Source organism: Gorilla gorilla, chromosome 1, assembly GCF_029281585.2.
Source record: "Gorilla gorilla gorilla isolate KB3781 chromosome 1, NHGRI_mGorGor1-v2.1_pri, whole genome shotgun sequence".
Classification (NCBI taxonomy): domain Eukaryota; kingdom Metazoa; phylum Chordata; class Mammalia; order Primates; family Hominidae; genus Gorilla; species Gorilla gorilla.
In genome coordinates this window covers 22,383,538-22,408,600 of record NC_073224.2, presented here as the reverse complement: position 1 = coordinate 22,408,600, position 25,063 = coordinate 22,383,538, and the positions used below count along the sequence as shown (strand labels likewise).

At 39.9% G+C, this 25,063-nt stretch overlaps 1 protein-coding gene across 1 annotated transcript in view; it reads right to left on the bottom strand.

Annotated features, from left to right (window-relative positions):
* Positions 1–214: 214 nt before the first annotated feature.
* Positions 215–25,063, bottom strand: part of KCNK1 (potassium two pore domain channel subfamily K member 1) — a 61,720-nt gene continuing 36,871 nt past the window's right edge. Inside the window, exons 2-3 of the mRNA XM_031001026.3 lie at positions 8,773–9,168; positions 215–4,793 (exon numbers count right to left, since the gene is read on the bottom strand). Of these exons, the coding sequence (XP_030856886.1) occupies positions 4,534–4,793; positions 8,773–9,168 (656 nt within the window). The 3' untranslated portion in view covers positions 215–4,533. The remainder of the gene's footprint in view (positions 4,794–8,772; positions 9,169–25,063) is intronic.

The window sequence follows — 25,063 nt, the reverse complement described above, 5'->3', positions numbered from 1 at the left end:
CAGTAAGACAGGTTGTCATGTCTCTAGAGGGTGTGACCATTTCTCCTTCTCAGTATAAAATAGAGTGGTCAGACTGTTCTACGCAGATGCTGAGTGCCACAGGATGCTAAGGGAATGGTGCAAGTACTGTGGATGCTTTTACAGAAACTGAGAGACTGCTTACTATTTTAAGGCCGCCTAAGTGATTGCACAGTAATTATTGCCAAGTTGCATATGGAGACTTTTAAATTCTTTAATTGTATCACCAAAAATTGTAACGTCATTTATGTTGACACAAAATTTGGGTAGCAATTGTTAAAATAATTGAGAGGCCATTAGGCTGAGATGGCCCCAGAGCCCTTTGTTTCCTAGGTGAACAAATCCAGCCAAGCCCAATTCAACATAAACAGTTAAACAAACAAACAAACAAACAAACAAAAAACCTTTACCAGTCAGAAACCACCAACAAGCCCAGGGATTTTCCAGTAGATCATATTCAATTAAGACAAATACGTAGCTGTAGACAATCAAGCAATTGCTTTGCTTTGCTTGCATGTTCAGCCTATAAAACCCCACACCTCTTGCTGCTACAGTGAAATTCTCTGAACCTCTTCAGGCTTTGAATGCTGTCCAATTCATGAATCCTTTAATTTCAAATAAACTCTGTTGAATTAATTTGTCTTAAATTTGCCTTTTAATACAACTCTCTCCTTTATTTTCTGTGGGTTGGAAAAACAGAGTAATAATTTTGTTAGAACTGTGTGCAAAGTAAGTATGTGTATGCCATGAGTGAAGCAAAGAGAGGGCTTACTTCTTTTTAAATGTGCTTTCCTACCAGGGCATGAAAAATACTTTAAAAAGCATTTTTATTTACTTCTGGGTCCTTTACTGCACTCCAAAAAGCTGAGTTTGCCTGACAGTACATATTAGATAAGAGAGATGTTAGGAAAATTGACTTCAGCAATTTTACATCTTGCCTCACACAAAAGGTTTGGATGCACCAAATTTCCACAATGTAAAACCCTTGCAAAATAAAAAAAAAAGTCACAATAGGAAAATCTTAAACATGCTACAGAGACAGATGTAAAAAGTTACTTGGCATAGTCAAATAAAGTAAATGGTATACTGTCTCATTTCAATTTCAACTATAAGTTGCTAAGAAACTTTTGTTTCTAAATTTGCCATATATACATTGCTGAAACTACATCCTGAAGGGACTGCCTTCCTAAATTGAGGATATCAGTATTTATCACAGCTCTTCCCAGCATGGAGGCTTTAACAACAACAAATACCAAAATAAATGTATTATGCCAGACAATCAGGAGGCTCTGCTCTCACTGAATTCTGAATAAGAGACAGATAATACTGTTCTAATTCTCCAACATGTGCTTCTGCCAATTTAAAACTTTTCTTCTTTGAAACAAATAGCTGTTTTTAGTAAGAGGTCAGTGTACTTTAAAGAGTTAAGAAGGTTTTGCATTGCCTATTTCCGTTATCTTGAGGTCTCCAGATTTGTAAATATCTCCTCGTTCATTTTCCAAAAGGCCCATAAAGCTGGTTTGGAGAAAGTATGAGTGTGATTTTTTTCTCAGGTAAAAAAAAAGTGACCCCATGTCAGTAATCTAAACATTACTCGATTTTTTTTGAAGTCAGACCAAATTTCTGTCTTCAGAAAATGTTTCTTTTTTCTCCCACTTGTCTTCTTCAACTTTTGAACAAATACTTTCAAAATATCTTGGTGGCATGATTACTATAGAAAGAAACCAGTGTCATAAATGGAGTGATCTGGGCTAAACTTTATCTGTCCTGGGAATCTTTTACATGATTCATTTAGAGACTACTCCCACCCCTTGGTCTCTCTTCCCTTGGATTTCTGAGAGCTTAGGAACTCCCACTCTGAGATACTCTGTGTTCTCTCCTCACATGGAGTGTATCTGCTACTTTGAAATCAACATCCCTACCAGACACGTGTCACATTTAAGTTCACACACAGGACCATGTCCTGGAATGATAAGGCTTTCTGCTGCTGTTCTACCCTGAGGGCATTCCGCAGGCGTCTTAGGAACTCAATCTTGAAGGCTCAAGCTAAGCAAGTGAGTTCAGCTTGTACTCATCACCCAGAATTCTCTAGTAGTCACTTTTACCTCCAACTTCCCACTCTCTCGCCTCCAACTAAAGTGTTCCCAAGGTCAGTTCTGGCTTAGCTACACTGCTCATCTTCCACCTCCTTGTCAGGCCTGCAGCAAGCCGAATTTCTGTTCTCTGAGAGGCTGACCCAGAGCTCCTCCTGGGTGACCAAGCTCGCTTCTCCCTGGGGACCAAAGGGCAGCATCATCGGCCAAAGACAAAAAGAAACCCTGGGGAAGACATCCTCCCTTACTTTCCTGCCTGCTAGGGTGGGGGCCGAGGCAAAACTTGCTCCTACTTTTCTACTTTGCCCTTCACATTAACAACAACAATTTGAAGGGCATTAAGGTTTAATGTGTTCTCTGCGGATTCAAACGAGTTCCTAAAATTAAGTACTACACTCTATTACTTATTAATCACATCTGATTCAGAAGTTTTTCTTCATGTCCTTCCTCATTTTCTGGACTTTGAACTTCCCTCTCATGTTAGAGCCAAGCAGCTGTAGCAAACTAGCCATTATTTTTTCCTGCATTGCATAAAATACAATAACACTCTCCAAGTGTAATCCAGCTTCTGTGATTTATATTGATGAGCATCTCAGGACTCTGCTCCACACCAAGCCTTGTGACCATCGGAAATGTCGCAGATCCAGTTATGGCAGGATGCATGCCTCTATTCTCCAAGGATTCTCTATTCTACCCTTAACCAATGATCTGGCCTCATGACAGCAGTCTTCTATTGCAGGGACATGGTCAGCAGGGACGAAATATGCTTACAGGGCAGCACACTTGGATGCCTTTAAAAATCATATACTATCCCTCTAAAATCACCTACATTTTTCCATCTCCCGGTCCTCTAATCAGCAAGATATTTAAGCATGTGAACCCCCATTGAGATATTGGACAATCACTCTGTAATTCTTTCTGTGTGCATGGTGGTTAATAAATGTGTATGCCTTTTCTCATTAATCTGCCTTTTCGTGAGTTGATTTTTCAGCAAATCTTCCGAAGGGTAAGGGGACGCTTTCCCTTTGCCCTGCAGCTGGTAATAATTTGCTCATGGCAGCACATGGTACAGAAGGTAGGAGGTTACTGAGCGAGTGACCCACTGTCAGGAGACTGGCCCATAATCAAAGTGCTTGGCTGGCTCATCAGAGGGCGCTGATTTTGCACTGATTTTTACCAGCCCCTCAACCACCAGCTCCTGGGCAGCCACCCATGGGAGGTAAGGCTCCATTGCGGGGGTCAGTGGACATTCATTATCACACAGGGGCTTTCTCATTTTCTTTTCTAAAATCCTTAATATAATAGTATCCTGCGTACATCATCTAAATGTGACCTTTATGTTTTCTATGAAGGAGTATATATATACATATGTATATACACACACATATGTATATATATTCTACATAGAGGCACACTTCTGATATATGAAAGCATAGGATTACAACCAGCTGTGATTTTTATTTATTTTAGCTTCTAAATTTAAAATTCTCAGATTAATGTAACATAATCTGTTCATTTAGGGATTTGTGTTTAAGTTCTGTGCTTTAGTGCTAGGTGGCTGCAAATCACAATGTACTTTCAAAACAAAGTATCTTAACCTTTCAATAAATCCTTTTCATAACTTGTTCAATTCAAAAAAATGTTTATAAACATGTTAGACATCTGACACCATTCTATCGCAAGAGGGTAGAAACATTTATTGCAGCAGAATACTATGGTTATTCACTCTCAAGTTTATTATTCCCCTTATTTTATTGTAGCAACTCTGGATTCTTTAGTATAAAGAGAAATCAAAAGAAACAAAATATCTATAGTCTTGGTTTAAGACCTACACTGGGATCTGGTGACCTAAACCATATGTACAGAATATAAACATATTTATACTTTATATGTACATAGTTAATGGTTACCTATGCATTATAAATAGTAAGTTTAACTTAGATTCTACAAAAATAATCATTTTGGGTGGGTACATGCAAACCAGTACACATAAACCTATTTATAAAACACATCTCTATGCTTTTTTTTTTTGCTTCTAAATATAAATTTTGCTATTTAGCCATCAGCTAAATGATTTAAATGCAAACCCCAAAGTTTCCAGTTAAAAGTATAAAATCTGCTTCTAACCATAGCAGCATACTGCTTCAAGTATTCTCCTCCTATGTGAGGTCTAGATAATTTTGTCACATATGAATTTTAGGTGGACATCTCATTTCCTCACATATTAGACATCCTGCTGGGGTCACAGCTTCTTTGTTCCATTTGTCTTTTTTTGTTGTTTTTTAATAAGACATTGCAAACAGTAGCTATTTCTTAAAGTGACATAATTTTCGCTTTTGCATTCTGATAAAAATGAACATACTTAAGCCTCTTCCTTGCACCCTGACCCTGGTGCTCTAGGATAATGCAACAAATCCTACGCTCAATGGTTTGCAGGGCCATCCACGCAGGCAGATGACTGGGTGGCCACAAAAGGCTCATTTTGCTTCTGGTCCTCTTTCATGCCAGCTGCCTGGTCTGTGATCGAGGAGAAGGACAGCTGGTCATGCTCTATGATGTGCACTTGATCCTCGTCCTTGTCCTTCTTCACATAGAACATTTTTCTGAATTTTTTCAGCTCATGGAGTTCACAGAAGGTTTCCAGAACTACCAACATGGCAATAAGGCCAAGTAGCAGGTAACCTGTGTGAGAAACAGGACACTGTCTTAGTGTGATCTCAACATGGATAAATCAAGTAGCGAGTGATTTACCTCCCCACCTCATGCCAACACAGTGTTTGTTAAGGAATAAACTCATTGCCAGTTTCTTAATTTTTAGAAGTGTTTTTAAGTTCATGGTTCAAAGAGGAACTACCCATTATTAAAGAGTGAAATAATGAAGAATGATTTAACCTCCTATGAACTTGGATTAGTTAGAATCACAGGCTGTAATTTTTGAGAAAAAAAAAAATACTTGGGGCTGATGTGGCATTATTAAAGACACATAACATACTGCACTTACCCAAGTGTGATATTTTATGCAAGGCGGGTTTGCCACCTCTGCTTTATAATCAGTGGCTCACAAAAGGCCAGTGATGTTTTAGAAAAGTTTTTGTTTTATCACGGGGTGCTCGGAAGAAAGCTTCATATCTTTTTAAGCACTCAATACTCTTACAATTTCTATTACAGAATAAGAGTTTATAATAGAAATTGCAGTCTAAATGCTATGGTTTGGCTGTGTCCCCACCCAAATCTCATCTTGAATTCCCATGTGTAGTTGGAGGGACCTGGTGGGAGGTAGTTGAATCATGGGGGTAAGTCTTTCCCCTGCTGTTCTCATGATGGTGAATAAGTCTCACGAGATCTGTTGGTTTTAAAAAGAGGACTTCCCCTGCACACATTCTCTCTCTCTTTGCCTGCTGCCATCCATGTAAGACGTGACTTCCTCCTCCTTGCCTTCCACCATGATTGTGAGGCTTCCCTAGCCACATGGAACTGTAAGTCCAATTAAACCTCTTTCTTTTGTAAATTGTCCAGTCTTGGGTATGTCTTTATCAGCAGTGTGAAAACAGACTAATACACTACACTAAATCAAAAATGTAAGAATGTATGTTGATACTAAATAGGTCCTTGTGCATGGCTATCTACACTTGCACCTAAATCCAGCAACAAAGCCAAGCTCTTCATTATCTCTCAGTTGTTTTTGGACATGTGGACTATTCACTGGCCAACATTACCAGTTTCTTACTGGGAAAATAAAGGATAACTGTTGACTCAAGTGAAATGTATTGCTTGGAATCTGTGATGGGAAATGGTGATTTAAAATTCCTTCCATCATTTTAAAAATGAGTTTTCAGAAAAAAAAATCATAAAAAGGAACAGAAACGTGAAGATGAAAACTCCAAGAATAACAAAAATTCTGATTTTATGTCCCAGTGGTAAAACATTTGAGAAGGATTTTCGAAAATGTATGAAGTAGGGAGGCTAAAATTGGCAGCATAACAGGAATAAGGAAACTAATTAACCCAAGAATACAAAGTTTTAGTATCTTCAGAATCTGACTATAGGTTTTGAAAACAATATCGTGCATTCAATGTGCTCTCCTGTACTTTAAAAATAGTAATGACATTGTTAGACTAATTGATGGATCTCTGTGTCTTTTCCTTTATTATTCTTATTACTATTTTTTGAGACAGAGCCTCATTCTGTCACCTAAGCTGAAGTACAGTGGCATGATGTTGGCTTACTGCAACCTCCGCCTCCCAGGTTCAAGTGATTTCCAGCTAATTTTTGTATTTTTAGTAGAGATCGTGTTTCACCATATTGGCCAGGTTGGTCTCGAACTCCTGGCCTCAAGTGATCTGCCTGCCTTCGTCTCCCAAAGTACTATGATTACAGGCATGAGCCACCGTGCCCAGCCTCCTTTATAATTATTTTGTCAAACTCTTGAATGCTCACAAAAATATCCATGGGGTTTCAGACAAAAACAGGGGTATTTTATCCTGCTCACATCTAATATATCTTTGGAACATTCATTTGTTAGATACTCAAGTTCTTGATGCTCAAAACATAAACTAATTCTATGTAGATTGCTTTTTAAAAAATGATCCACATTGTAAGAAGTGATAAAATGTTATGCAAGGATTTAGTATTATATGAAACACTGAAGAAGTTAAGTGGTTGGGCAAAATTTATGAGAAGACAATTTATATAAGAGAAAATTATTGTAGCTAGCAAACATAATTACAGAAACATTCTACTTTCCAAGTCACAGAATAAAATAAAATAAAACAAAACAATCACCTATTATATGAAAAGAAAGTTAAGATAATGTTTATTTGGCTATTAAACTCACATACACAAAAAACATCTCTAATGCTACTGGCCATCACCACCCCAGGAGTGCTGAAACTGTCACACTCAGATAATGCTGGTGACGTGTCAACTCATAACAACATTTGGAAAGCACCAGGTCATTATGTTCTATGAGTCACAAAAAGGCGTATTCACTTTGCACCAGCAAATCTCATTTCTTGGAAGAATATCAGAGGAGGAAATGTGTATATATACAAAAATATTCTTGGCCAGGTGGGGTGGCTCACGCCTGTAATCCCAGCACTTTGGTAGGCTGAGGCGGGCAGATCACGAAGTCAGGAGTTCGTGACTAGCCTGGCCAACATGGTGAAACCCTGTCTCTACTAAAAATACAAAAAATTAGCCGGGTGTGGTGGCAGGTGCCTATAATCCCAGCTATTTGGGAGGCTGAGGCAGGAGAATCTCTTGAACCCAGGAGGCGGAGGTTGCAGTGAGATCGTGCCATTGCACTCCAGCCTAGGCAACAAGAATGAAACTCCATCTCAAAAAAAAAAAAAGAAAAAAAAAGGAAGTTCTCTACAGTGTCATTTATAATACCCCTCAATTAGAAGAAAGCTAAATAGTGAGCAATAGAGGCATGATTGGATTATGGTTTTGCCACCTGGTGAATACCATATGGGCTCTAAAAATAATACCTATGGTAGCTACAGGAAATATAAAATTATCCTAAGTAACCATTTGGCAAAAAAAAGTCTATCGAACTTGTATGGTAGCCAGGAACTGTTCAAAGCATTAGGGATTTATGAGTAAAGTCTGTTTTGGCTGAGCCCATGGTTTAAAGGAAATGTCAAAATACACACAATTCAACTAAGCATTTTGTAGGGTTAAGAATTACAAGACAGGGCCAAGACAGAGCATCTGGCTGCTTGAGTATCTACTATGATTTCCTAGAAAACGTGACCTGAGCCAAGTCATAAATTGAAAAATTCTTAAGAAGGCAAGACAGAAATGAAAACAGTAGGTACATTATAACTGCAACTGTGTGCATCCTGAAAAGGACAGGAGGGCTCACACAGAAATGAACAGTTTCTTGAAAATGGATGGTTAAGTTTTCTATGATATTACATTGAATTTAAAATGAAAACTGTTAAAAAGTTATAAGTTCCTGACCATCTGAATTTGAATGCCCATTTTATTTTCCACACACAAAATTCTGGAAACAGTTAATAGAGGCGAACTTCTTCTAAAAAGAACCAGATGGACAAATGAGGTAAGCAGCTCTTTTAAGACTTTTCTGGTAAATTAAAGAGCATGATTGATAACACGCTCTATCCGAGGCCTAGTTTTCTTGGCCTTAAAATATTTAATAAAGTAGAGCAATCTTTTTTTTTAATTAACGGTTATCAAGTACATTCTGTATGATGTATTTTCACACTGTCATTTATAACGCCTACATTATTAGTAAGAAATTCATCTGTAATTTTAAGGTGTTGTGAAAAAATCTCAGTAATCAGATTTTTGCATAAAGAGTTTTGAAGGAAATCATAAAATGAAATGGTTGAGAAGGTGGTAAATTCAGAAAACTTCTCAATGAGAAGAAAGCAATCAGTGCTTTTATGAATGACCCCTCATTGGGAGGTGAAGTGGAGCTTTCAATGGCAAAATAGAGACAGAAGCCTGTAAGCCCAGCTACTTGGAAGGCTGATGCAGAGAATCCCTTGAACCCAGAAGGCAGAGGTTGCAGTGAGCCAAGATCGCGCCACTGCACTCCAACCTGGGCAACAGAGTGAGAGCTGGGCTCAAAAAAAAAAAAAATAAAATAAAATAAAGGAGACAGAAGGAGGAGCCAGGGAGCTGTAATACTCACACGTGATCCCAATCTTATAGAGTTCTCTGAATTTTTGATTGTAGCCTTCCCCAGGCACATAATCCCCCAGGCCAATGGTGCTCAGGGAAATAAAACAAAAATAAAAGGATTCCAGGAAGTTCCAGTCATCCTCCAGGACTGAGAAGACAGCGGCCGGGATGAAGAAGAAGCAGGACACTGTGACAAACCCAAGGAGCACGGCGTGGACGATGGCCACCACCTGCTTGGAGAAGCCCCAGCGGATGTGGAAGTAGAGGACCGGCCTGCGGGTGACGTGCACGGTGATGCGCTGGACCACAGCCGTCAGGAACAGGAGGGTAAAGGGAATGCCAATGACGGAGTAGATGATGCAGAAGGCCTTACCCCCATCTGACAAGGGCACGGTGTGGCCATAACCTGCAAGGAGAACAAGGTCACTGAGGCGAAGAGGAAGAGACAAAGTGGCAAACACGTTTTTAAACAATATATGCCTATCATCTGCCCTTATTCCCCTCAAACCAAAGAGAACAGCGAGACTTCAGGTCTGCCACTTTAGGGGCTCTAGTATAATTGTCATGTCCCAGTAAAATTCAACAGTGGTCACCATAAGTTTGAAAATCCACCATTCTTTGTCAAATCCAACTAGCAATTCCAACACATCAGGGTCTCTGGTCTTGAATTCACTATCAGGCTCAAATACAAGTTCTGTGTGCTAAGAAGCTAAGGCCCACACTCATCTTAGACCATCAGGAAAAACTCATCCGAGGCTACCCACTTCACCAGGGCCAGTCTATCCCCTCCACCCCTTCAGTTCACTTTCCCCAAGGATCCTCATTAGTGTGTAAACCTCAGTCTACACTCACCTCCCAAACTACTCAGAATGTTCTAACAGGAATGACTGACAAATAAAGGTGTGTGAATAGAACCAAGATAATATGAGTCCAGTAAGAGGGTGGAGTAGAATCAATGAAGATAGAGATATCAAAAAGCAGAAGAAAAATGAAGATTAAAGCATGCCATGTCACAGGATCAAGCACTTGTATACAGCACCCTTGACATGAGTAACTCCATCTTAGAAAAAGACTCCATCTTACATTTCATAGGGCACTTTGCCAACATGGACAAGATGTTATGCTTAATAAATAAAGTCTGCATCCAACCAGATAAGGGCAAAAACAAGCACATTCTGTCACTATCAGTCCTCGCCAGAGGACTCTGTGGCCGTAAAAAGAGCAGGACATCGGTAGCTCAAAACGGCCATCTCAACTGACACTGCCTTGCTGTCAATTGTGATTAGCACTTGGCATTTGCTGGGAAGGCTCTGCCCCCACTGAAGACTCTTCGTTGCAAAACCTGTGGACCACTTGCCTGGCCCCGACCAGGGGATTCTTTGGGTCTTTGTTGCTCTCCCAGTCTCCCTTGACTGGTTTGTTAACCCTTCTTCTTGTCCCTTTTCTCTTGATGTTATATGTTACTTTGTTTGTTGTGAAATGTTTGATCTGTAACACTTATCTATTGATTAAATATACTATTATGTATGGTTTGCAATACAATTGACTTGTGAAGTGGCTTGTGTGCCTGCAGCTCTGACTACCGAGTGAACAGAAGGTACTAGGGAGAATTCCCTCCTTGGAATTCCATGCAGCTCCTGGCTTTTGTGACTGAAATAGCATCAGTAAAAGTGTGACACTATGGAAAGGCACAAATGTGCATGGACGTGGTTATCTCTTACTCTATACCACTCATGAGAATACTTCTTGTAAAATATTTTGCCCAGTTATCCGGTTAAGTGGCACATTCATAAACTGACACATTTCTCCCACCCACCCCCGGTCATTTCTGTATTTTCAAAGATGTCATAAATTCCACAAACATCGAAAAAATTACATTAGGACCAGCGGTTGAAACACATGTCTGTTTTACTTTCTACCTGGTTGAAGTTTTTCCCAAATCTAGCTAATCAGGCGACTCTTCATCCAACCAACGCCAACAGAGAACCCACCTGGGCATGGGGCCTGGTGGCTATTTTTAAAATCTCATGAGCACTTCATCTTAAAAGAACTAACATGTCTGAACAAGTCAATTCAGGAAAAAGCCAGCTAAATACATTTTTTTAAATGAAATTGGATTCTGAGAAAAATCCACATAGGTGATTATAATTGAAAAGTAGTTTCAAAATCTGATCTCTAAAATACACTCAGCTTAAAAATAAACAAACTCCTTAGTTGCAAATCCCCCAAATTCTCTGCCTTATACTTAAGGCTTATACAAGTGTATGTGGTTATTAAAAAGCTTCCTTGATCATTCCATGTACGGCCTCACCACGGCAGAGGCAGGGTTCTTGACCCACTGTCCCAGAAGGTACACAGTTTATGAATGAACTACAGCAAGGCCCAGGAATCCTCTGAGACTGTACATCCACCTTCCCATGGAGAGATTCCAGGGCTTTGATTCTCACAAGGGGTACATGTCCTCAAATGGTTAAGAACTACTCTTGTTCTGAGTGTTGGCTCCTGAATCCATCTGGTCCCTGCACACCCAACTGCTCCTGGAATGCGGTGACTAATTTTGGGCATGATATTGAAAGAGGGAAATGGGCAAGTTGGAGAGTGCCTTGAGAATAACATGAAGGATGGTGCCAAATAATGTTCATGCTACATATGGAAGCAGGAGCCTCTGAATGTTTCATTTTGAGAAAAAAAAATATGTGAAGGAAGAATGAGACTCGTTCTGAGGAAAGCAGCTGATATCACAGAACCACCTGAACTAATGGGAGCTACAACTTCAGCGAGGCACCAAGGAGGGATGATCCAATGATTGCAGAGATCTGGAAATAGAATCTGAAAAATGGAACTTTACTTAACCATAAAAAAGCCAACTGAAGGCTGGGCACGGCGGCTCACCCCTATAATCCCAGGACTTTGGGAGGGCGAGGCGGGCGGATCACGAGGTCAGGAGTTTGAGACTAGCCTGGCCAACATGGTGAAACCCCATCTCTACTAAAAATACAAAAATTAGACGGGCATGGTAGCGGGCACCTGTAATCCCAGCTACTTGGGAGGCTGAGACCGGAGAATTGTTTGAACCCGTGAGGCGGAGCTTGCAGTGAGCTGAGATCGCGCCATTGCACTCCAGCCTGGGTGACACAGCGAGACTCTGTCCCCACCCCCACCCCCCAAAAAAAGCCAACTGGAAAGCGATTCGCAAATGTAGTTACCAGCTTGTGACTGAAAGTGTTAGGAGATATTAATAACAGTGCTCACATGACCAGAAGGTCAAACAGAAACTGCAAGAGATGAATTTAGCTTTGGCACTGATTTTGTCGAGAAAACATAAGATCAGCTGAGTCAGTTGGACTCCACGAAGGCCTTTAAGTCTATGATTTTATTACTTTTTTTGGTAGCCTTTTTATAAATTTTTATAAATCAGCTTTACTAAAACTGTAACACACAATCCAAATTTTCCATACCATCTGTTGCAATAAATTACATAATTTAGGTTCTAGTAGAGAAAAAAAAGTAAACAAACTTCTAGTTTAAAAATATTTTAGCTTAGGAATTTTCTCTCAAATTATGATAGCTCTTTTCATTAGAATGTTAACTAAATCTCATTTACTAAAATGTTATCTCCAAGCAATAAAGATAATCATTATAAGACTCTAAGACCTCTCTCTGCAGTAATGGCATTTTTATGCTAGTACTATAAAAATATTATATATTCCAACTAAGAGATTAAAAATCACCACCACGCAGATCCTTACTGAAAGTAATTTTCCTCTCCTGATGTGTACATAAATAATTTTTTGGTAATGGAAAGTAAAATATAAAATTTACATCTCATTTGCATTCCATACACTTAGCACAGGCCACATTGAGTAAACCATCCTCTGCACCAACTACAACACAGCGCTTCGTTTGCAGTAGACGGCTTAATGCATCTGACGGAAACTTTCAGTCCTATTGAATTTTAATGAAGTCGTGAATAATTTACTCAAGTCCAGTCAATTGAACCTTCAGATAGATCATGAAGCAAAATTCATATTTTTAAATCTTATAATCATATTTAACTCCATTACAAACCACGAAGAATTTAGCAAAATGTTAATAGACCAGGCTTACTTGGGTTACATTTTTCTAAGGCCAGTCATCACATAATTTTTGGAACCAAAAGATTGAACATAACAAAGACTGCTGAAAAAACTGACCTCAAAATTAGTTATAATCCTGAGGCAAAGCTCTCACTCACTAATGTTCTTGTATTCTAGCCTCCGACTCCACAACTGCTGGGTTTCCTGTTATGAGCTTGCGTCTGTGAGGCATGTATGAGTATACGTATAATGGGTGGTTGTAATGATGACAATCCCCTACTAAATTTGCCTTCCCATCTGGCTACTCTAATTACAACGGCCCTGACACTATGCTGGCTAATATCCAATCAGGGGCTATGCTTCGCTAGATTTTTCTGGTATTTAAATGCTCCTTAATGAGGGCCAAGACAGAGAACCTTTGTGGGCTCCTATTGAGTACATCAGAGCAAGTCACTGATATGCAACTTCTTCACATACACCAGATGCTTTTGAGAAAGGTGTAGCTTACAATGGCCCCAAGTTGTGACCCTGAGTCTGTAACAGTATCACTTATTTGCATTATTTAGTATGATATGGAACAATGTATACATTCTCCATTAAGTTAGCTTGATACATGCAAAAAGAAGAAGAAGAAGAGGAAGAGGAGGAGGAGGAGGAGGAGAAGAAGAAGAAGAAGAAGAAGAAGAAGAAGAAGAAGAAGAAGAAGAAGAAGAAGAAGAAGAAGAAGAAGAGGGAGAAGAAGAAGAAGCAGGAGCAGCAGCAGCTACGAAAGAAGAACCTCAGCCTCTCCACCTCAGCAGAGATACTGAAATCAGTCGCAATGTTTCCCCCTCTGTAAAACAGAATTTACTTTGCAGTCCTCGACTTCAGCTTATTAATTATCTCTTTCCCGCTGGACTGTGTGGCCCTGGAGGTAGACCACATCCTCTCCTACTTTAAATTTCTCCAGGATCCCCAAACACAGTGCTGTCCAATCTACAGTGAACCGTAACACCGGTGCTGTTAGTGACTTCAGTGTCACATGGGTCAGAAACTCACTGTATGGTGAAACTCATTGCACGGTGATGAATAAGCTTCAGGTCAGGTTGACTTTTTCCGTGATTTTCATTTTGCACTTTGCTGGAAATAAGTTGTTTCATATTTTTAAAAAGTTAACTTCAAGATATCTTGCATACAACAGGTCTTCATAATTCCCTTTTTTGACAGCCATACTTTTCACGGATAAACTCTGTTCATCCTTCCCATCCATGCCATGCACACAACAAGGAACGTACATCTTCCGTTATTTTGCTTATGTTATAAAAAGAAGTTTGCCAGAGAGAGAAGGCTCAAGGGAGCTCTGAATAGACTGAAGAGAAATGCTGACAGAATGAAAGTGGGCTACAGTCAATACACACGACCAAGGAGGCACAGATGGTAAGAGGTCACAGAGGTAACAAGTCATGGCAGGTGCAAGTGGTCTAGGATTTTCTTGGGATCACTTTTTACTGCCTCATTCATTTAATACTTTTCTAAACACTTATTGTTGTTTCTACTCATTCATGAATGGTTTCTTGCTAACAAGCAAAGACAGAGAGGCAATGGCATTCCTAATTGGGACATGGCATCAATTCTTTACCTTACAGTGGACATCTGAGAGAAGGACTAAATTAATACACCACACCTGAAAGCCAGGGGAGCCAGCAAACAACTCAAGTGCCACAGATGAGAACCTTGCACTTTTTGCAATGAAGTTTCCACTAAAAATGGCAGCGCAGTGAAAGAACAGTTAGAAATAATAACTTAGGCAAGGGGAACTCATCATGCATCCATCAGTCTGAGGAGGTAGGTTCTGGAAAGGAGGAAAACGGGCTCAAAACACTCAATAAAAACAGCCACACCTTGCTACTTGCCATATGTGTATAAGCTGTAGTGTATGCAGAATAATTGTGAATCTTCATAACAATTTCCAAATCCTAGAGTTGTGATTTCTACTCTATAAATAAAAAGACTGAGTATTTGAGAGTTTAGACAATTTGCTCAAAGTCATACAAATAACAAGTTGAGCCCATAATCTTTGTACTCTACCACTCCAGATATATTATATGATACAAAGGACATGGATGCATCAAAAGTCAACTCAAGTCCTAACATTATTTCTTAGGTGCTCTCAGTGAGAGGGTGGTGTTACTCGCTACCTGCAAAAGAAGAACAATGATGTCTTTCCTGTGGTTCCATGAAGTTGATTCTAAGATAGTGAGACTGAAATGAGAGGACAGGAGAGCGCAAAAACAACGTTTAGTAATGAACAAAGGACCGTGCAACTCACACACAGAACTGGTTGGTGGAAGGTGGAGCCTAGGGTAACTCTACAGATATCAGGAGGTGGGTCAGCAAAACATCTATCAAGGGTCTGAGAACGTAGGCATAATCTACATGCCTTTCATATTCTTGAAATAGAGTTTGGAGCCACATAGATGAACTTCTACGGTAAATAGTAAGGTCATCAATAAAGACTGTCCCTAAATTGTGACAAACAAACATGAAACATAACAAATTAGTGGTGACCTTCAAAAGTAGAGTTTCTGTGGCAATAATTAATACCAGTGATACAAGCATAAACTAAATTCTGATAAAATGCTTATCTTCCTATTTAACTATTTAATGTAAATGATAACTCTCAAGGAATCCCTGTTTATAAATAAATATCTAATTGCAGAGATACCAGCTAAGTAAGATAGGATGTCCACCAGCCCAAAGAATGAGTTATATTCTAAAGACATTAACGTAAATATCAGGTAAAAGTAGAAATCGAAATTGTACATTATGATTCTAAATTACTCAATACATAAGTATATTTTCATTGTAAAATATTCAAACAACACTGATGCAGCAAATGTCCCCTTGACTACTCATGTCCTCTTCAAATCTAGTTCTCTCCAGAGGTTACTGTTAGGAGTTTTCTTTTAACAGTATATCCTGGAGATGGCTCCATTTTGAAACATGAAAAGCTCCCTGTTCTTTAAACACAATATTCTACTCTATACTAGCACCATAACTTATTTTATCCACCCCCCAATGGAAGGACATTTAGAGTGTTTCCAATTATTCACTGTTAGAAACAAGTCAAAGACAGCCTCGCCAGGTCCTCTGAGTCACTGGTAAGAAGAGTATAACAGAATGGGCCATACAATCTCTGATATTCTTTGCTAGCCTTACGCACTACACAAATTTTTGGCTCAAAATAGAGCTTATTAGCAGAAAGTTAAAAATAACTCCCCTAAAGCTCTAACAACCCACTAGCTCCTGGCAGAGGCCATTCCCAGGGGGTACACGCACACAGTGCCTGTGTGGTGTATGTTCAAATGGCACTCATCTGGCTGCAATGTGCAGTACTGTGTCTTCCAGGTGAGAACTGGCCCCTTGCCCTGATGTAGCTTCCTTTTCCTAAGAAGGTTCTCTTATCATCCTTGGCCTTTCTTCTGGACTTCTCATGTTTGTTTGTGTTTATTGTGTTTGTTTACTTAAATAGGAGCTTGCCGGCAGTATAGTCAATGTACCACATAACGACGTTTCAGTCAATAATGGGCCACATATATGACAGTGGTCCCATCAGATTATACCAGACCTGAAAAACTCCCATCCCCTAGCAATGTCGTAGCCATGGTAACATCATAAGGCGATGCATTCCCCAAGTGTCTGTGGTGATGCTGGTGTAAACAAACCTCCTGGGCTGCTATTTGCATAAAAGTATAGCACATACGATTATAGTGTATGTATATATATTGACAATGATAATAAATGACTGTTACTGGTTTATATAGTTACAATTTTTTACTAATTTTTATCATTATTTTAGATTGTATTCCTTCTACAGGACTTGCCTGAAGCTGGTTTACATTTGACATTTTTTTTAATAAAAAATATTTAAAATAAAAAAATGTCAAATGTAAACCAGCTTCAGGAAAGTCCTTCAGGAGGAATTCAGAAGAAAGCATTGTTATCATAGGAAATGACAGCTCCATGCGTGTTACTGCCCCTGAAGACCTTCCAGTGGGACAGATGTGCAGGTGGAAGATCCTGACCCTGTGTAGGCCTAGGCTAGTGTGTGTGTTCATGTCTTAGTTTTTAACAAAAAAATCTAAAAAGTAAAAAAAAACTGAAAATTTAAAAATAAAGCTTACCAAATAAGAATATAAAGGAAATATTTTTTCAGCAGTAGAATATGTTCGTGTTTTAAGTTAAACGTTATCACGAAAGAATCAAAATTAAAAACATTAAAAAGTTTATAAAGTAAACAAGTGACAAAAGCTAAGATTAATATAATAAATTAAAGAAAGAAAATAAATTGAAGAAAGAAAACAATTTTAAATAACTGAACTTAGCCTAAGTGTCCAGTGTCTAGAAAGTCTACAGTAGTGAACAGTAATCTCCGAGGCCATCACATTCACTCACCACTTACTCACTCACCCAGAGCAACTTCAATTCCTGCAAGCCCCATTCATGCTAAGTGTCTCATACAGGTGTCCCATTTAAAAAAAATCTTTTATACTGTATTTTTACTGTATCATTTCTAGGTTTGGATATATTTAGATACCCAAATACCATGTGTTACACTTGCCTACAGTCTTCAGTACGGTAACATGATATACAAGTTTGTAACCTAGAGCAATATGCTATAGCATTCAGGTTTGTACACTCTACGTTGTTCACACAATGACAAAAACACCTAAGGATGCATTTCTCAGAACGTATCCCTGTCGTTAGGTGACGCTTGACTGTAGTCTCATGTAGTCTCATTTTCTCTCTTGGCATCTAGGAGTTAGCATACAGTCTTTTATATAAGGAACTGTTTTTGTTAGATGATTTTTGCTTAATATGTAGTTTTTCCTTTTAATCTACCTGCTTATTAATTATATGTCCAAAATTACGCAATCAAAAAATCGAATTTTCTAATTTGAAAGTAAGCAATTTGGCCAAATTAAAATTTCTATTATACATGCTTTCTTTTCTAAGCATTAAACATTTTCAGAGTTCATTCTCTATGATTTTAAAACACATATAATTATTTATTTTGCCCCTCAAACTAGTAAATGAATGATATCCAACTCTAATGGATCCCTGTTGTCCCATTTCTATATGGTTTCTTTTCCCTAACACTGTTTACAATTTAACTTTGAAATGTGTTGAACCTTTCTTAGCTTGAGAATTTAAATTATGATTATTTGTCCTTATTTTTTCATATTTTTAGAACTGTTTTTCCGTCCATTTAAAAAATATGGATCCCTGCCATGTCTTTTCACACCACCCTCTGCATACTCTCACAAATGAAGATCATCTCATCATGCCTTGCTTCCTAAAACTGAAATTTCAAAAGAAACATGTATGTTACATACAATTATTCAAATTCTTTATACTCCTTTTCTCCATTCTGTCTAAGCTGGTGAGTACCTGGTTTACAGTCCAGCTTTTGATCAGTCACCTTCTGCTGTAGGAGGCTAAGTTTGTCAAAGTGATAAAAAAAAAAAAAGTTAACACTTTTAAGTTATAACTTAGTAAAATTTGCAGTAAGATATTAAATGCTATAGTAGGACAGCATAGGTAACAGACCAGGCTGTCTTTCTCTCTCTCTCTCTTTCTTTCTCTCTCTCTCTCTCTTTCTTTCTCTCTCTTTCTTTTCTTTCTTCTTTCCTTTTTCTTTCTTTTCTTTTCTTTCTTTTTCTCTCTCTCTTTCTTTCTTTCTTTGGCTAATCATCGTAATTACACAGTTCCTTATGAAAATAAATTCTGTAATAATCTCTTTATCATCTCAGATCCCTGCAGACAATATGGCTTGGCTTGTTCAACGGTACCATCTACTGAACACTGCGATTTGATGTCTTGCTAGGTTACTGCGGGCAGATCATCGTAGCATAGGAACATGACCCACTACTGGATATGGGTAATAACCACATTGCTTCACAGTTTTAATACAGCTTTCCCCCAATTCCAAGCAGTCACATTTCAAAAACATAAGAATCCTACCTAAGGCTTTTCCATCCCAAAATTTACTGACACTGCCTTGGTTGCGGGGGTTGCAGATGAAGGGGGACAAAAAGCGATGAGAAAGCAGCTCTTGTGAAAAGGTGGATTTGTCCCCCTCTCACCAAAGCTAAATTAAACTCATCCTCACTCATTCTCACTGCCCATCCTCCCAGGCACAAACCAAATGGGCTTCTTACTCAGTACTGGCCATCTCTCGGGCAAGATTCCTCTTTAATATTTTCTTACTAAATTACATGAACAGATTAATTAGAAAAGACTTAAAAAACAACATGCTATCTAATTCTCTAACAGAGTATACTTACAATGTGTTATGACTAGGACCAAAAAAAGTAAATAAAAGAGACTTAAAACGAAGCTTTGGGCTGGGCATGGTGACTCACACCTGTAATCCCAGCACTTTGGGAGACTGAGGTGAGAGGATCGCTTGAGGCCAGGAGCTCAAGATCACCCTAGTCAACATAGTGAGCTCTGTCTATACAAAACCTAAATAAATTAGCTGGGCATGGTGGCATGTGCCAGTAGTCCCAGCTATTCAGGAGGCTGAGGTGGGAGGATCACTTGAGGCTGGGAGGTTGAGGCTGCAGTGAGCCATGATCATGCACCACTGCACTCCAGCCTAGACGACAAGAGAGACTCTGTCCCAAATTAAATAAATAAATAATAAAGAAATAAATAATTGAAGCTTTGTCACCCTTGTGTGAAAGCTGATCACATGAAATGGGTCATTCTTGTCATACCCAACAAAGACAGAATCAATAAGCCAAGGGGAAAAAGCACTCAGGGTAAAGAACATTGCTCCAAAAAACATAATTTTCTGCAGGCCTGGCAGCTGACACTGCCTGCAGTAACCCGAAACCAGTTTTGTCTAACGACTACTGAGACGACCTGCTGCAACTCTCAGACTGGGTTTACGCACCACCCTCACTTATCAGTTGAAGCCTGCCAGCTCCTCAAAACCTTACTGGTGCCAGTGAAACTTCTCAATGAGCAATATGCAACATTTCTCCTTTTTATAAAACCTCTAACCTTCTCTTTGTTCTTCAGAGAGAGCATTTTCAGTTCACACCGGAGACTCTCTCTTCCAGGTTTGTAAACCAGTATTGCCAGTGAAACTCTCTTTTCTGTTATCTAGCCATCCTGATGGTCCTTTGGATGACACTTGTTTAATCCTGTAACCCATTTGAATGCAGAGGTGTCAACATTACAATTACTGATGGTCTCACAAAACTGTTGTTTCCTTCAGCATCCTTTCCTAGGGACTTGAAATCCACAAAAGTAGAATGCTTTACGATGAACTGAAAATGATGAGAAGCAACCACCAAGCATAAGTTAAAGAGCTGTCTAGTATGCCCTTGGCATTGGAGCAGTTTTTTTTTTCCCACTTGTTACCTCAGTTGCTCCTCATCCAAGGGTATCTTAGTCTGTTCAAGCTGCTACAAAAGAATACCACAGGCTTATAAACAACAGAAATGTATTTCTCACAGTTTTAGTGGCTGGGAAGTCTCTGATCAAGGCACCAGCAGATTCAGTGTCTGGTGAGGGCTGCTTCCTCATAGACTTCTCACTCTAATCTCACAAGGCAGAAGGAGGAAGGAGTCCCTCTTATGTCTCTTTTATAAAGGCACGAGTCTCATTCACGAGGCCTCCACCCTCATAACCTAATCACCTCCCAAAGGCTCTACCTCCTGATACCATCACCTTGAGAGGGTGGGGGTTAGGATTTCAACATATAAATTTGGGAGAGACACAAACACTCAGACCATAACATTCTACCCCTGGCATCCCAAAATTTCATGTCCTTCTCACACGCAAAATGCATTCAGTCCATTCCAATGGTTCCAAAAATCTTAACTCATTCCAGTATCTACTTGAAGGTCTGTAGTCCAAAGTCTCATTTAAACAGCACCTACATCATATACGGGTGAGACGCAAGGTATGATTCATTCTGAGGCAATTTCCCCTCCAGCTGTGACCCTGTGAAATTAAACAAGTCAAGGGGCTTCCAAAAGACAATGGTGGGACAGGCATAGAATAGACATTTCCATTTCAAAAGAAAGAAAAGAATAGAAAGAAAGAAAAGAAGAAAGGATAGGTCCCAAGCAAAGTCCAAAATTGTGTCTGGAGAATAATCTTCTTTGGCTCAATGCTCTGTCCCCCAGGCCCACTAGGGCTGTGGTCCTGCTTTCCCAACCCATGGGGGTGGTGGCCCTCCCCAAAGGTTGCTCTGTGCCCTTGTGGCTCCAAGAGCTAGAATCGTGTCTTTGACTCTACAGGTCTGGGGCTGCTGGGGTGGTCCTACCACTCGGCTATCCTGGATGTTGCTCTAGTAAGGGCTCTCTGTGGAGGTCCCATGCTTGTCTGCTCAAGCTTTTGCACACTGGAGCTGTGATGGAGGTGGCAGCCCCAATTACTTCTGAATCACCTTGAGCAATAGGTTCCACTTGGTTGACTAATCTCCTTATCAGATGGTCATTTGGCCACACCCTTGGTGTTCTTTCCCAATGTGCCTTCTCATTTATTTATTTATTTTTAAGAGATGGACTCTCACTATGTTACTCAGACAAGTCTCAAACTCCTGGGTTTAAGGGATCCTCCTGCCTCCACTTCTCTAACAGTTAGGACTACAGGCATGAACCACTGTACCCGTTATCTCATTCTCCATAATATGGCTAGGGTGAGAATTTTCCAAATCTTTAAGTGCTGCTTCTTTTTGATTAACAATTCTGTCTTTAAATCTTTTCTCTCCTTTCACATTTTAATGTAGGCTGTCAAGAGAAGCCAAGCCACAACTTTCACACTTTGCTTAGAAATTTCCTTATCCAAATATGTAATTTCAGTGTTCACTGCTCTACCTTCTGCAAAACACTGGAATACAGGCACAATTCAGCCAAGTTCTCTGACACTTTTTAAAAAAATTTTTTTTCTTTTACTTTAAGTTCTGGGATATATGTGCTGAACGTGCAGGTTTGTTACACAGGTATACATGTGGTTTACTGCATCTATCAACCTGTCATCTAGGTTTTAAGCCCTGCATGCATTAGGTATTTGTCCTGATGCTCTCCCTTCCCTTTCCCCCCGACCCCGATGGCCTTTTCTCCATTGTCCAATAACATAGTCCTCATTTCCCTCTGAGACCTTATCAGACTGGCCTTTATTACCCATATTTCTGCCAACGTTCTGTTCACGATCACTTAGGTATTTTCTAGGAGGATTAAGGCTTTCTTTATAGCTCTCCTCTTTTCTTTCTGAGCCTTCACCAGAATCACCTTTAAAGGTCAATTCACAGCAACGTAGGCTTTTTCTAGTGTGCACCTCCGAACTCTTTCCAGTTTCTACCCATTACTCATTTCCAAAGCCACTTCCACATTTTTTGGTATTCATTAGAAGCACTCCCACTTCTTGGTATCAATCTTTATATTTGTCAGGACTCTCTGAAGAAACAGAAGCAATAGGATATATATAGATATATAAGAAGAGATTTATTATGGGAATTGGCTTATCCAATTACGGAAGCCAGCAAGTCCCTTCGCATGCCATCTGCAAGCAGAAGAACCAGGAAAGCCAGTGGTGCAATTCTGCCCAAGTTTGAAGGCCTGAGAACCATGGAGGCCAATGACATAACTCCCAGTCCAAGGTCAGGAGAAGACAGAAGTCTCAACTCAACAAAAGACAAATAGCCCTTTCTCTCCCTTTTTGTTCTATTCAGGCCCTTCATGAATTAGATAACGCCTACCCACCTTGGTGAGGATAGATCTTCTCTACTCAGTCTACTGATTCAAATGCTAATCTCTTCCAGAAATACCCTCACAGATGCACCCAGATGTAATGTTTTACCAGCTACCTGGGCATCCTCTAGCCCAGTCAAGTTGACACAACAATTAACCATCAGTCAGGGAAGAGGTTTCGAAATGTAAGTTTTATTATTATCTGGGTATAGTGAGGCCAACAGACCAGGGGATATCTGCAATTGAAAAGACAGCTTGTTCAGGTTTCAAAAGTGGGGCATGCCATGCCATGCTGAGAGGGCACCTAGGGAAACATCAGTTGGTCAGGACACAAAGGAATCAAGGGGGGAACTTTACTGTGGTTTCTGCAGGAATAAATGGGTGAAGCAGCATAAGCAGGTTTAGGGTTAGCTAGTTTGAATCATTTCAGCAAGCTTTGGAATATAGGAGTTGTCCCAGTTGTCTGGTACCAGGCTCTGGGGTGACTGAGGCAGAGCATTAGTGGCTCAGAATGTGAAAGCCTGATAAAGAAGATGGCTGGGGGATGGGGCTCCAGAGTGTTCAGTTTGCATAGGAAAGGCATGCTCACAGGTGAGTCCTTTACTATCCTTAGGAATTGGCCAGCCCTGGGAAGGGCAGTTCCTTCAGGGTCAGCAAAGCCCAAGATGTCAAAGCATCAGAATAAAAAGATAATACGGAAGGAGTGTGTGACCAGAGCCAAACTCTGCAAAGGCATGTCCACCAGCATGGCCTAGAAACAGTCCCAACCCAACCCTGAGGAGCTTGTTCTAGTAACCAAACCAGGAAGCATCCAGTGTACTGGATAGCTATAGGGGAGACGTGCTTGAAAGCATTTAGGAAAAAGTCAGGGAATGTGGTCTATGGATAGTTATGGCATGAACAGCATGAGCTCCTGAAACCTTTAAATCACCCCCATGTTTGTTACTTGTTAACTCTTGTTCCCCCTCACTCCAGACCTGTGAAGAGCATTCCAATGAGAAAATGAAAGGAAAGCATTTGGTATGTTATGCTTTAAAGGCATGACCTCCTTTAATCTTCACATCAGCTCTTTCAGATAAGCATGCATATCCCTATTTTACAAATAAAGAGACTAGGGGGTTAAATAGTTTTCCAAAGATCTGAAAGCAGATGCATGATGGGGGCAGGATTTGAACCATGGGTTTATCAATCTATTATGTCTGGCCTCAGGGGTAGCGGTAAGGAAGAACAAGGAAAAATCAAAGAGGGGTGATGGCCAATGTAGAAAATAAAAGCTGGAGAAAGAAATCCCTGGATGTTTCCAGAATAAAGGGTTACTCTGAGATAGAATGGACCTAAGACAACAACCAAAGATCTAACCCACCCAAGCAGGAGCTCCCAGGAAAAACAGGTCTCAGCCTCCATGATCCCACGGCCTTCAGTAAGAATTAGGCTACAGCTTCAGAACACCTGTCCAGTCCTTCCTGGATCTGAGCCTGATTGTTGCTTGGCCCTGTTTGCTTTTAACTCATGGTGGCCTCTGCCTTGGGGTTACTCTCAGGTAAAGGCTACCTTTGTTGCCTCATCACCTTTGTTCACCTTTGGTCTAATCTAGATGAAATGTCCAGGTCATCCCTTGTCTTCCTGTTCCCAATTCCATGAGAATAGGAATAAGAGGGTTTATACAACCTCATGTGAATGTAATCCACATAAACATCTTGTAGGAGACAGCAGCCTGCCAGAGATGAGGCAATGCCATCAACGTGCCCTGGCGTTCTCACACCAGCTCCTGCTGCCATGCATTTGACAGCACCTACCTCCACTTCTGTGTAGGAGTCAGCACACTGCACACGTCCTGCTCCCATCTGCCTGTCTATCAAACACAGACCCACCTTTCTATCTGGGACATTTGAAGAGAGAGTTAGAAACCTGACCCTGATTATTGCATAAAACAGAATAGCAAAGGAAGAATCATAAACTATGTTCTAGTATGCCCCTTTTTCTTTCTTTTTGATATTTTCCCCTCTCACTTTCTTTACCATTTCTTAGAAATTTTAACAACAGGACAACAGAGTGAAGATTAGATAAAGAAGCTAACAGAGAGGATAAATCTAGTTTTTCCTAAAGCCTCAATATTTTAAACGAGGTTGCAAATCTATTAACCAAAGTGGTATTTCTTCCACATGCCACCTCCTCTGGGTTTGCTTTCAGGTTTGACATAATTATCCTGCAGCCATCACTACCCTTAGGTTTAAAAGTTATTATACTATGAAGCCTTTTCAGTAATGCACTTTTAGAATGAGGTTTTTAAATTCGTGCTGTAGGTATTTTTCGCTGGGGCGTAGATGCTGTGCAGGCAACTCAGGATTAGATTTCTTTTCCTTCAAGAACAGTTGGTGCACTTTGCCCAATGGAAGACAGATTGCAAAGGTAATGGGGGCAAATGCTGGATGACAAGAAGACACACCATTTACTTGATGCTGAATTTCCACACTCC